At 41.8% G+C, this 13,145-nt stretch overlaps 1 protein-coding gene across 1 annotated transcript in view; it reads right to left on the bottom strand.

The window, feature by feature from the left end:
* The window catches only part of CPE (carboxypeptidase E), a 292,738-nt gene that overhangs the window by 115,146 nt on the left and 164,447 nt on the right, over positions 1 to 13,145 (bottom strand). The window contains exons 4-5 of the mRNA XM_069243945.1: positions 12,468 to 12,585; positions 3,753 to 3,935 (exon numbers count right to left, since the gene is read on the bottom strand). Coding sequence (XP_069100046.1) covers positions 3,753 to 3,935; positions 12,468 to 12,585 — 301 coding nt within the window. The remainder of the gene's footprint in view (positions 1 to 3,752; positions 3,936 to 12,467; positions 12,586 to 13,145) is intronic.

The following is a 13,145-nucleotide window of genomic DNA, read 5'->3' as shown; positions in this document are numbered from 1 at the left end:
TGCCATCCATCCACTCTGCCATATAATTGTCCATCCATCCTCCATAAATCCGATCCGCTATTCATCCATCCATCAACTCGTCCATCCATCCATCCCTCCACTCTTTTATTTATTCATCAATCGTACCACTCTGCTATCCAATCATTCATTTATTCACTTTGCCATCCATCCATTCACTCTGCCATCATCCACTACTCTGCCATCCACTCATCCACTTTGCCACCCATCTATAAATTTGTCAGTTCTGCCATTCATCTATCCACTCTGCTATCCGTCCACTCTGTCACCAATCCTCCCTGCCAACTATGCATAATGCATTCACACTGTCATACATCCACTCATCTTTTCACCCACTCATCTATCCCTTTACTCTGTCATCTTTTCACTTGGCCCTCCACCTATTAATTCATTTCTTTACTCTGCAATTCTTTTGCCTATCCATCCACTGATTCATTCACTTATCCATCCATCCATGTGCTCTGCCATCCTTTTACCCACCTATCCACCTATCCATTCACTCACTGATCAATCCATCCACCCATCCCTTTACTTTGCCATCCTTTCATCTGTCCTTCCACCCATCATTCACTTATCCTTTCACCCACTCATTCATCCACCTACTCATTTATCCATACTTATTTCTTTTTCGCCCTTCCTATTCATTCTTTCTTTCCTTGTTCTATTTACCCAGATGTTGTTTTTCCTTGCCCCTGGTTGCTTTTCTATTGACTCTGTTATTCCAACGTTAATGAAGAGCTTTTGTCTGCTGAGTTGCAGACCAAAGAGCCCTATAACGAACCCCACCCCACTGTGGCTGCTAAACCGTGGTAGGGAGGAAAAGATGGGGGGAGCTCACGATGCCCCAAGTTGTGTATTGTGTAATAGATTTGCTCTGCACTACACCCCAGCAATTAACATCATCTCAGTTTGTTGCACTAAGTTCTTCCCTCAAGTTAGTCATCAGTTAGGTGCCAAAAACGTGGAAGTGCTCCACAGCAAAGGTCAACCCTGCACCAGCCAGCGGTTCCTAGCCCCCTCCAGGATGGCAGGCCCCTGCTGGGATCACAACAACCAGGCCAGCAGAATCCTCCCCAATGATTCACATTCAGGCCAGTCTAAATCACAGTCGCCTGGGCTCTAAAGTGTGTGGGGGTTTAAGGTACCTTGCCTCCACTCCCACTCCAAAGCAGTCACTCATCACCTACACCAGGCCACCAATCCATCAGGTCTCAGTCTTGCCTCCAATTCCCCTCACAGGCTCCACAAAAGCACTGCACTCCTGGAAGCTAGGAAGTGGAACAGAAGATTACAGCCACCAGAGGGCCAATTTTTCCAGACAAGGCCCAGCAGGTGTCTTTAGGATTCATCACAGTCAGGAGAAGAACTCGCCTCAACACAGGGGTACCAACAAATTCCTTCTCAAGGGTCCTCATATGTCTGCTCACAGCCCTCCCAAGTTCAGAGCTGCAAAGTCCAGGGTGGTCAGGCAGGGAGGGGCAGGGATACCAGCTCATCTATGTAGATTCCAACCGGGATCGGCTATCAATGTCCTCCAACAGTTCAGGCGCTCCAGGCACCACCCCTGAATACAGCTTGTGGCAATAAATCATCCTAGCAGCCTGGGACAGAATCCAGGCTGAGCACCCCTTTAAATGTGCACCGACGTGGTGTGCTGTGCCCAGGCATCCCACATCGGTCTCTGCGGTGCATCCAGGAGCACCTCATGTCTCCTCTGCCCTGTACGCAATCAGGAGGGGGGCTGACCCCGCCAAGGTATACCAACTCATCTGCAGGTGGCTCAGCCTGCACCAGTTTAGCAGTCCAGGTCCTGACTCTGTCCTGGCTGACCGCACAAGATGGCTGCCAGTGTCTTCAGTGGTGCAGGCCCTCGGCCAATCTCCAGCCCAACGCAGCTCCCCCTGCTGAATATATATATATTACCCTGATGTAATGGAGGGCATCAAGGGGCTCATGTGATAACAATAGAGGTAATACAAGGTATACTAATGGTGTTGGTAGTGTGGCAGCAGTCTTACTGTATTGTACATTATTTCAGTATTTATATAAACATTGCTGTGATAATTCCACCCCTCTCAGGGCGATGGAGACAGGATTTCTTCCTCTGATGTCCTCTTCTACAGTAGAAGAGACAATGAATGCCCCAGGATATGGACATGATAAAGCCTCTCCCTTTCTATCAGACATTACCCATCAAGAAGAAGAAACCCTAATAGTGCAATTTCTACCTTCTGCTTATACTGGTGTTGCTGCATCAGTAGAGGCACAATGACTACATCTATGGATACATATTCAGGAGTAGGGCAAAGTAAAGCATGAAGGTCGTATAGCCTATCACAATTTATGAAAATAATAAATGCTCACTTAATTATCTAGGGAAACATGGATCAGTCGTGGTCCCTGTGATATTATTATCACACCTTCAATAATTATTTCTGAAATATTCTTTCAGATTGCACACAATAACTAATATAACACCACTTCCTGTATATGCATATGGTTTGTAGTGCACTACCACTGAGATCATATGACAATTACATCTCTTTTAGCTTTCATAATATTTATGGGGATCCACAGATCGCCCCCCCCCTGGTTTAGGATAAGCTCTTTTAAACTCCAGACCAATCAATGTCTCTTCTTGATAATAACTTTAGAGAGGACAACCGAGGTAAAATAATGAATAGTTTGATGGTTTGAGTGCTTTTAAAGAAACACCTTGCTTAATAGTTTATAATCTCACAATCCTTCTCCATCATGTAAACACTGTGCATCTCGACCCCCTGCCAGCCTGTGCGGGGACTTCTTCAGGACCAGGGTTCCTAATTACTGGGAATTGTAGACCATATAAAACACTTCTGGAAGGGTGATCATGCGCTAACTGAAAGAAGTGCAGATAGTGTGTCATAAAGGTCATGCATACCTCATCAGAAGCATGCAGCCTCAAATTCTGTTTGTGGAGAACAAAGTAAAAAAAATTGATTATGGGCTAACCCATTGTTATTGTCACACAGTAATTACATCTGTCATTACCAGTACTACTGCTTACCGCTAGTGTCACTCCTGCTCAGATTCGGCTTACACAACTGCCTTGGTGATAAAGATACTTATCAACATAACAAAGGTCACCTCACCCAACTTAATGCTCACCACTGAAACACAATATTAGGGCAAATATTATGAGGCACTGTAATTGTCACATATAAATTCTGTCTTCATACTGCACTTTAGCAGAAGCGTGAACAAGAACATGACGTGGTTCTTTAAATATCATAACCCAGGATTTAGTCTTCTATGAGTGACTGCTAACAATGAGGTAGGTCACAAATATGGAGCTGTGCCTACCATGGGTAACAGGTTCTGGGATTAAAGCAGGATAATTAAAATATGTTCCTCTTTCAAATCAAACGTTCATATTCTAGCTGGTGTTATGAATTACAGCGATTGAAAAGTGTGAGTATACAACGCAATGCAATCACAAAACCTGTAAAAAAGTAAAAATGTTGGATCACAACAGTCTTTAGTGAATCCTTGCCAGGTTCGCATTGCTGGTGTCAACATGGTGAGATCTGATAAACTGATTCACAAAGCTTTTTCTATTAAGTGCGACTAACTCTGAGAAATTCAAGAATAGGTCACACCTCAGGAATAATTCACATTTACAGAATAAAGCTTTGGGAATCATTACGTACAAAAATCACATTCTGCTGCTGACATATCCTTAAATATAAACATACCTCCGGCTACATTGTACCAGGCACCCCCATTGGTTGTTCCATCTACAAAGCTGGAATCATCATCATTCTGGCGGCATGGCGGTCGATTTGGGTCAGACATGGCTGGATTAAAAGAGGAGTATTCGAGAGCCAAGCTCTTGAAAATTGCATCATCAGGGCACGAACTGTATTCTTGTGCACTACCTGAAAGAAACATGCACAAAGAGGTCATACCTAATTTACATTTGGGAACAAAAAATTGAAACAGTATGTACTTTATAAACTTTAAACCACCTTTCTGCCATTCCTTTGAAAGGTCGAAAAACTGTGTTTTTTACTCATTAATCACCTCTACAGAATATGTGAGAAAGTCGATAAACAGTGGTTCGTTGAGGAAAACATTTGAACAATTCAATGTCATTAATTTGAAGTCTCAAATTTATTAACTTAAGTTTTAGTGCATTTTTTCACCCAGGTAAAATGTATGAAATGTGGTTTTGCTTAAACATATGAAAAGTGATATTAAAATTTAGGACTACTAGAAATAAAATGACTATTTTTCATGGCACTGTCCTCGTATATCTGTGAAAAATTTAAGAATGTAAATATTTCTATCACTACTTCAACCAACAGTTAACTTCTTCAGGGGCTATTCAGAGGAAGTACTATCACAAGTTTTTGCACAAACAATCACAATTTTACTTTTACAAATACCATGAACCAATATATCTACATCGGGGGCTCCAACCTTTTCTTCAATAAGAGCTACTTATGTTCAATGAAACTCATCAAGAGCTACTAATATTATTAGTGCTGTAACAGTGACCACATCAGGCAAGATTCAATTTCTACCTACCATATGCAAGATTGTCAGTAGTGACCACCTCAGTCCATAAGGAATAGTTGCAAGCGGTAATGTATAAAAAGATTTGTCCCTATGTAATGCCTACACATGGGTAATACACAATAGCCACAACTGCAATGCCTCTGGCACCAAGATAATAACATTTAAAAAAAAAGTTTTCCCAAATTTATAGCTTAAATATCAGTCTTACACATAATGTGGAAACGTGGCCAATTTTCTCCAAATATCGACTAATGAGTTCTGAAAACGAACACAGTTTTGTCTCAAATATACAGTTGTTTTTGTATTAATCAATAAATATTTTTAATTTAATATATTAATTCAACCAAGTAAAAGCTTCTAGTTTAGTAGTCTGGGCTCCCCATAGGTGAGCTACTTAGGAGAGGTACCAGGAGAGGTACTAGCTCACGAGCTACCCATTGGAGAAGCCTGGCCTAGACCATATGACAGCATAAACAAGGCCCTTGATTGGATGTTGTCTCTGACAAATCCAAGAGATCCTTGATAACTCATTTACCCTCACAGGTGACCTATTTTCCGCAGGTAATCACATTTAATCTCGGGTCCAACTACTCCTCAGTGCCTAAATCAGCCCTCTAGCATTCTTAATGCAATCCTTCAGCCCCACATGCTTGTTTAATGATGACAATCAAATCACCCTTGAACTAGCAATAGTTCACTCCCTTTTTCAAATATGTGCACAAAGTAGGGAGCTGCGTGTTCCTTAACCACCCCCAATTCAGCACTGACAACAAGGAATCCTCCTTTGTGGAAACGTTTTACTGGTCCCACCCTTCTTTCAAGTCCGGTATTGTTCTGACCCACCTCTCTGGTCTGCAAAAGCAGCAAAATAAAACTAGGGCTAAACAGGGGTACTGAACTCTTATACTCTACACTGACTCAATAGTTAAGTCTACTTTCTTGCCACTAAGATCACGGAGGCAAAGTTTCCCCTTCCCGGCATTCCAGGAATTCTGACCATAATCAATCTGCATAAATTCTTTGCAAGCTAAAAAGGCAAAACACAGAAAGCAGTTTATTTGTGCTCCTTTGAAACAAAGACAAAATCAGTCCTGTGTTGCATACCGTACACTGACCACTAGGCGTCCATCACACGAGTTTCAAGGCAGTGCTAAGCAGTACACAGAACTGGTCCTGAGATGTTGCAAACCAAAAGAGTTCGGATACTTACCAAGCAGCTCTTGGTACATGCTCCTACTGTCTGTCCATCACCATTGAAAAATGCCTAGAAGGCTCTTTTCCTTTGTGAAATCTGCTGAGATGGGGGCCTCAAATGGTTCCAGAGGGGATGCCAGGCTCTGGCCAAGAGAAGCATTATGTTGATAACAGGGCTTTGTTTTAAACTGAAAAAATGAGCAGCGGTAAACTGCTCTGTAAGGGGCCATCATTGACATGTTTTCTCATTTACATCCAAGCTGGGAGTAGGTGTCAAAAGGGAGGGGACTCCAAATACTCTTCAAAACCCCTGCTCCACCCCAATTTCTAACACTCACACTGTGGCTACTTTTACACGGTACTAAGCCCTGCCTGACCAGAATAGTATGTATTGCAGCATGCATTTGATTGCATTTTTAAAACAGTAACAGAACGTAACTGCTATGTTTAAGTAACTCTAGACGTATTTAAATATTGCCAATTTAATAGGATAATTGTGGAGAACATTCACAGGGACGGGACCCCGATGACTTTGTTTTTGGCATGGGGGTGGGGGGGAACATTACAGTATTTGAGCATCACTCCCTTAAAGGAATATCCTTTCTTTTGTAAAGTCTTTAAAACATGTCTCATCCCTGTACCAGTTCTTCAACCCTATCGACTTGTACAAATAGCCTGCCTCACTTATACTACTCACACTGTGTGTCATACTCAGTCATCCTCTACATATTCTTTGCCAAGTTCAGCAAACACTCATTCATTAGCTGCACATATACTGCAGTGCCCTGTAGTTCCTTGACTACTCGGTGCACACCTTCAACCGCCCACCACACCTCCTCAACCGCACTGTGCCTCCCGTCTGCTTACTCACAACCACACTTTGGATTTCCTCACCCATCCTTTGTGCACCCTGAACCACCTACTGCACCTTCTGACTACTCCAATCACACTGTGCAAAGCCCCGTGTCATTGTCAGCATTTCATTGGCCCTGATTTGTAAACCCGTAGCCACTGGTATGATTTGTGCTTAAAAGGGGGGGAAAGTAGAACATGTCCGCACTCGTGAAGATTTGATGAGTGAGGAAAACGGGGCACACAATGGTGATCTTTTGGGAGTGAAAGGAAAACTAAAAAAAGAGTACAAGAAGGCCAAACAAAGTACCTTTTAAATTGCTGCTTCCTGCCAGTGTCTGTCAGCAGCTTGAGGGTCCAGGTAATCTGAAACTGTCTACATCCCCGCAGACATAAATGTTCAAAGAGTCTGGGGCTTGAGGACCATTTCCATGTTTGTATCATCTGCTGCTTTTGACTTCTTTGCTTCCACCACAGCGTTTAAGTGGAAACTTTAACGCTCACTTTATTTCATTGTGTGTTACTAAGTGTTTTCTTTTGCATAAATATGTTAAAATGTGGCTCTCTTAATACACCACTCACATCACCTTCTACCACTTCTTTCCTCAGCCTAACATATACCATATTTCAGTGCCAAAATCAGTCCCTCAAGATCACAGCATCCACAGCGACAAAGACCAAGCAACTGTTACATATTACTCGCAACCTCATTCTTTGACACTTTATCACTGTACACTGCCATCCCCACACAACCTTAGCCTTCACCGAACACCACTCCCAGATAGGCAGGTTAGCCCCAGCTGTGCCACAATGTACATAAACTCAGTCTCGCCAGATCTATTTAACATATGATCCAAATAATGTGCAATGATGTCGCACCGCACACTCGGACAGACCTCGAGCTCCATAGGCTACGCCAGTTTTTTCATAATTAGGAAAGAGGAGTGAAAAGTGCACTCCCTCCTGCTTATGATTCAGAAAGGTATAATGGTTTGTGATCGCAACTTCAATCGCAAACCACTGAAAAGTTACTGCCTCGTCAAAGGAAGTGGTAAATCATTTGCAAACTGGACATTGTACCTGTTGGGCAGTCTCCTCTTTGGGAATTGAGTCAGGCAACCTGGGGTGGGGGGGTAATGCAAACACAGAGATGGTGGTCTGCTGTTCCCCGTGTTTGTAACCAATGACAGAAGATCACAAATAGCAAGGGTGAGGTTTCCCACTGATCTTACCTTACCTTGCCAAAGGAACCACAATGTTTTGTGGAGGTTTCTATAATAGTTTCTACATAGTTGAGGTTATCTTTAAAAGTTTAGGCCTCGGTTGTATTATAAGAATGGAATGTTGGAGGAGAAATAACAGTTGTACCTTTTTGTGTCGGCACTGTGTTTCATTAGACTGCTATAAACCTTACTGTTGTACCATTCTGCATTTTGGACTTATTATTGGTGACAAAGATGAGATAATAGGGTGCAGAAACAGCCAGACATCTGTTCATTTGTGGGCCGCGCTCGTCACTAATAATAGAATAAATATGCTTTGGTGCCTGTTGATGTTCTCTCATGATGGCTAGAAGTCAGATTTGTCTAGGTACCACACAATAAAACTTTCATCAATTTTTCAACATATATATTTTTTAAAGATGGGTTGCCCAAGGTCATTTCTTCTGACAATGGGATTCAGTTCCACTCTGTAGAAGTGAAGATGTTGCTCTAGGGTACCGGTGTGATACACAACATTTCTATTCTTTATCACTCTCAAGGAAATACCAGGCAGGAAAGGGTGATTGGATAGGTCCGAAGTTGCATAAGGTTTGTGGCTACCAATGATTTTCAATTATTGATTCCTTCAGGGAACTACTCTGAGGAAATCAATCCATTCCATATTAAAAAACAGGGCTGCAGCATGAACATTGCCATCAACGCTACCAGCAAAGAAACACAACAGTTAGTGTCAGTGCTTAATTTGTAAACAAAAACGTATCGCTGCCCAAAGCTCTCCTCTGAAACACATGGCTATTACAATTAAAAACTCAAGCACGAATACTGAAACAGCATAAACCTAGAGCCATCTTGGGCCTCTTTAATCCATTTACATGCACTCCCTGTCCCTTCCGCTCATTCTTGCAACTTTCTGCTTTCTCCCTTTGTGACGCTTTTCCATTTTTCTCTCCCTCCGTCTTTCCCATTTGTCTTTTGCTCCAGTAAATGCTTGAGGCAGAAAAATAAGTGCCGGCCCTCAAAAATACATGCTGTCCCTTGCACCGAAAACCACTGGCTCAAATTAAGCAATGGTTAATATCATGATTGTGTCAGGCACAAGAAGGAGAGTATGATGAAGTGAGCACCGAAACATGTAAGCAGAGCTATGATGACCTACACTGTGTCAAGGAGAAGGGGGTCAAGGTCAGAGATTTCCTATGGATAAAGAAACCAAACAACGTGAGTAAGGATTAGGTCAGTCTTTCACCTGATGAAAGTGATTTCTAAGTCTGCAGATGTGTAATGTTTGGTTTTCGACTGCCTAGGGGCCTCCGCACAGTTTAATCCAGCACTGTTTGGAGCTCTCTATCCCCAACTGCAGAGTATCAGCAATCGCAATGTTGCTATTAAATCAAGGTTTGTGAATACTGAAAAAGAGTAATCTTACACAAAAATGTAAGTTTACCTTTGTGTGTAAGCTTAACTTTGTGAATCAGGCCCCATGTTCAAGCAGGCCATACAGGGTATTGGTTGTGGATTTTAGGTATCCTTAGTAGTTGTTCCAAGGATCAAGGGTTAACCTTGTATTTTACTGTGCTCAACAACAGCTATTGAATCTTTTCGCCTCCATAGATGAAACTGCACGAAGGGTGAGGTGGCATTAATGTTTCGGCGCTCGTTTTTAAAAGCTGGTAATTCTTCCTAAAGGATGCCTTTGATTAAGCAAGGGGCATTGTTACCTCCTCAGACTAGTTATTCTTAGTTACATTTTCTGGGGCTATCTCAAAAAGGTGGGAGTCTTCTGTGCTTCAGGGGCTGTTGGTGTCATTGTAATACATTTTTAAAACATAGATTGTGTAAAGACATTTGGGATCATCTGGCTAAACTGATGCTTGGGTGAATCCTTTGTAAGTAGCCCTCTTAAAAGGTATCTCTTTTGCAGTTTTTCTTTTTGGCATTCAGTCAGGACAATCTTTTCACTCTGTAGAGCCCAAAAGTAGAGGTTCTTCTCTATTTACGAGAAGGCCATCTCTTTTGTTTCTATGCTATATCTGAGATATCCAGAAGTAATTCCAAGCCGTCATTCGAGGCTAGTAGGGCCTTTATTAGGTACTCATTAATCTCATGGGTAATTCTGGAAGTAGAGACCTCTGGTGCCAGCAGTGATGGAACACAGCATCTAATGTTATCAGCCTTCCTTCTGCTATAATCCAGTGTGGCTTACATGTCCTTACAACTTTTTTCAAAGGTTTAAGTTTGGCTGGGATGATATGAATACCTCATCTCTTCCATCACAGACTTTAGCTTCAGAGGAAGAACAAGGACTATGGTTAGTGTCCACCTCGCCTATTTAAGGATTTATTTTTGCCTGTCATATTATTTAGATTTTTGTCATTTGTTATTTAGATTTTTAGAGTTTATTTAGAGTTTTAGAGTTTTGGGTATGTACCTTCCAACTTATTTAGAGTGCATAGCTTGGTATACACTTTGAAAAGGGCTATGGGACATCCAACACTTTTTGGCAGATGTCCTGCCTCCGTCAATGTCTAAATAACCCCATAGGTTCTCAATGCATCAAATAACGATGCTGGGTTTATGAGAGAATCAAAAGTCTCTTTCTGATATAAGTGCACCACATAGGATTACTCGATAAGACCAGGGGATACAACTGTGCCCTAGATATTGGTGTACCCTCGCAACTGTGCACTGCACACAGAAGATGGAATTGGAGACAGACGTAAATGGTAGTAGCTCTGAATTATATGACATTGTGCTTTGTTTTTGGAGTGCTAGTATGACCAGTGGTATTGGGAAGGTTAAAACTTTTAATACCCCCACTTCTTTTCCGTCTAAGATATTTTAGCTTGCAGAAATAACCTGGGCCTGCTCACCTGTTCCATCGCAGTTTCAATTTTCTAACTGACTGGCATTCTAATTAGTTGACAATTTTGATGCATGTGCCTCTGCGTGGTCTTCATGAAGCCTCTCTGCTCTCCTCTGAAATCCACTGTAGGATGTTTAGGATTTTGCTTTTATGTGCACTGATGTGCAAACTCTTTTAGGTGGGCAGAGATTAGGGGAAGGGAGGAACTTTGCGGCAGTGCACAATAGCATGAGGGGATTTTTAGAGAATCGACTTAATATGCATAAACACCATATGCAAAAAAGTGATGAGAAACAGAGAGGCCCATCAGCTCGAGACAACTTCCTTACAGACCCTTTGCTGCACAGACGGAGAACGGCCCTCAGGAAGGAAGTTGGCAGTAAAACACTGTTCACGAGCACTCATTAGGTACAACTGCTTCCTTCTTGTCAAAAGTTAAGGCGTGCCACATTTGAGAGATATTAGAGAAGGTTGCGTGGCTTTGAGCAGAGATCCGTCTTCATGGAAACCTAAAACTCTTGATACCAGGATAGGTGCTGCTTTCCATTATGACTGAGGACTAGTCATGGAGGAGAGCTAGTCTTGCTCCTCCTCATGGTACTTGAAGGATTCTGGGAGCACCATCAGCAAACAGCAGAGCGGGAGCCAGGAACACCACTGCAAGCCAAACTTTGTGCACGGAGGCCACTTCTGCAGCGAGTGCGAGACACAAACTGCTTACTATCCAGACAAGTACAATTAACACAACCACTACGTATGATCAACTAACCATCCCTAAGTTAAACAAACCAGCAAAGATCGTAAGACAAAGTGTGAGGGAATGAAGACCATATTGAAACATAAAATGTTAACTGGCCCCATCGTTTGGATCAATCTGTCACAGGTTCCTAGTCATCTCAGACAATCAAGTAATTATGTCAACCTGATCTAAAACAAATCAAATTCTTGCTGTTGCTCAAGTGTATTGCTGTGCATGGGTATCGAAACCAAGGTAGTCACTGCTCTGACATCAGAGCAGCGAAAAAGCTTTGTTTTCATTACTTTAATATCAGAGCAGTGGAAAATGGGCTCCAAAGCATGGGCTCTGGCAGATGTTTATCCATCATCTTTTCCAGATCTCCCGAGAACCGGGGTAGGGAGCAAAAATGTAGTTCATAGTCTGACCTCTCCTAGGTTTCAGCAGGTCTCAGGGAAACAGGAAAATGGCAACCAAATCCTTCCTTGTCAACCCGGGTATGTGTGGGCCTGGCAGGGGATTCCATGCCACCCTGATTGACGTTTCTCACACAGCTGCTGTCAGTTTTGAATTTTGATCTGCAAGTAGCTTCATATACAATCAGAGTTTTCCTCTTGTTGCTATCTGAAGTCACTTTGAAGCCCTCAATGTAAAACAACCCTGTTATTGACATCTACCTATCTATAGTTCTGTATTTCTCCACTGAATTAAAACATAATTACAATTTTTATTGGGAACTTTCACTGGCAGTACTAACAACAAAACCCACACATTCCACTAGCCAAATTAGTCACATCTGTCACAGGACTTCGGGTGCATATATTCTGTGCTATGATATGATTTGCTTAAAATAGGTGCAATAAAAACCCAACTTAGAGCTAACTGCATTCTATGTGAAATTACCTTCGAAAATCTGGATTTTGCTGACTATATTTCCTCACAAAAAAGAAGACGACGCTCAATAACACAACATGTGTGGCACCACTCAAATCTCACTTATGAAAATGTTATTTGTAGTTACCGCTTCGAGTTTCATCATATGGGTAGTTTGCTACCAGATCTCCTCCATGAAGGTTGGCTGACAGGACAAATGGAATGTCCATAATCCAGTTAATGACAGCCTTAGTCTCCGGAGCAAGCTGAAAAAACAGACACAACATACAAGTTTAAATTTATAGAATTTAGAGTCGATCCCTTACCTAAATTCCCATGTACTTGTTCCTCAACGGTAGTCACACTAATCGGACTTTGGAGGAAAGAGGTATGTAATTTAAGATGCAAATAAATATTCCTAAACGCTGCTTGCTACCATTTATATGTGCTGATAAATATTATCAGTTTTTCATTAATTTAATTATGTTATGTATAATGTTACTTGAGATGTCAAAGTCAATGAGGTGATGGGCCACACTAGTCATTACCTATTGCATTCTGCAGTGCTCCCAAGAATGGTGTCAGTATGTGTGAAACCTTAATATTGCAATTTCTCGCCATTTGTAAGTTAATTCGTTTGAAATACAAGACACCCACTGACGTTTTTGTAACTCTTGTATGACTACAAAAACGTTGAGTTTAATTGTTTTCCACAAAGAATCATAATTACGTACAAGAGTGATTTTCCAAAAAGAAAAAAACACTGAGATTTTCTTTACCCTGTACTTTCATACCTTTCAAAATTTATGATTTTGCAGACTGATGA

The sequence above is a fragment of the Pleurodeles waltl genome, chromosome 1_2 (assembly GCF_031143425.1).
Source record: "Pleurodeles waltl isolate 20211129_DDA chromosome 1_2, aPleWal1.hap1.20221129, whole genome shotgun sequence".
NCBI lineage: Eukaryota > Metazoa > Chordata > Amphibia > Caudata > Salamandridae > Pleurodeles > Pleurodeles waltl.
The sequence above is the reverse complement of the archived record's forward strand: the minus strand, read 5'-3'. Positions and strand labels throughout refer to the sequence as shown.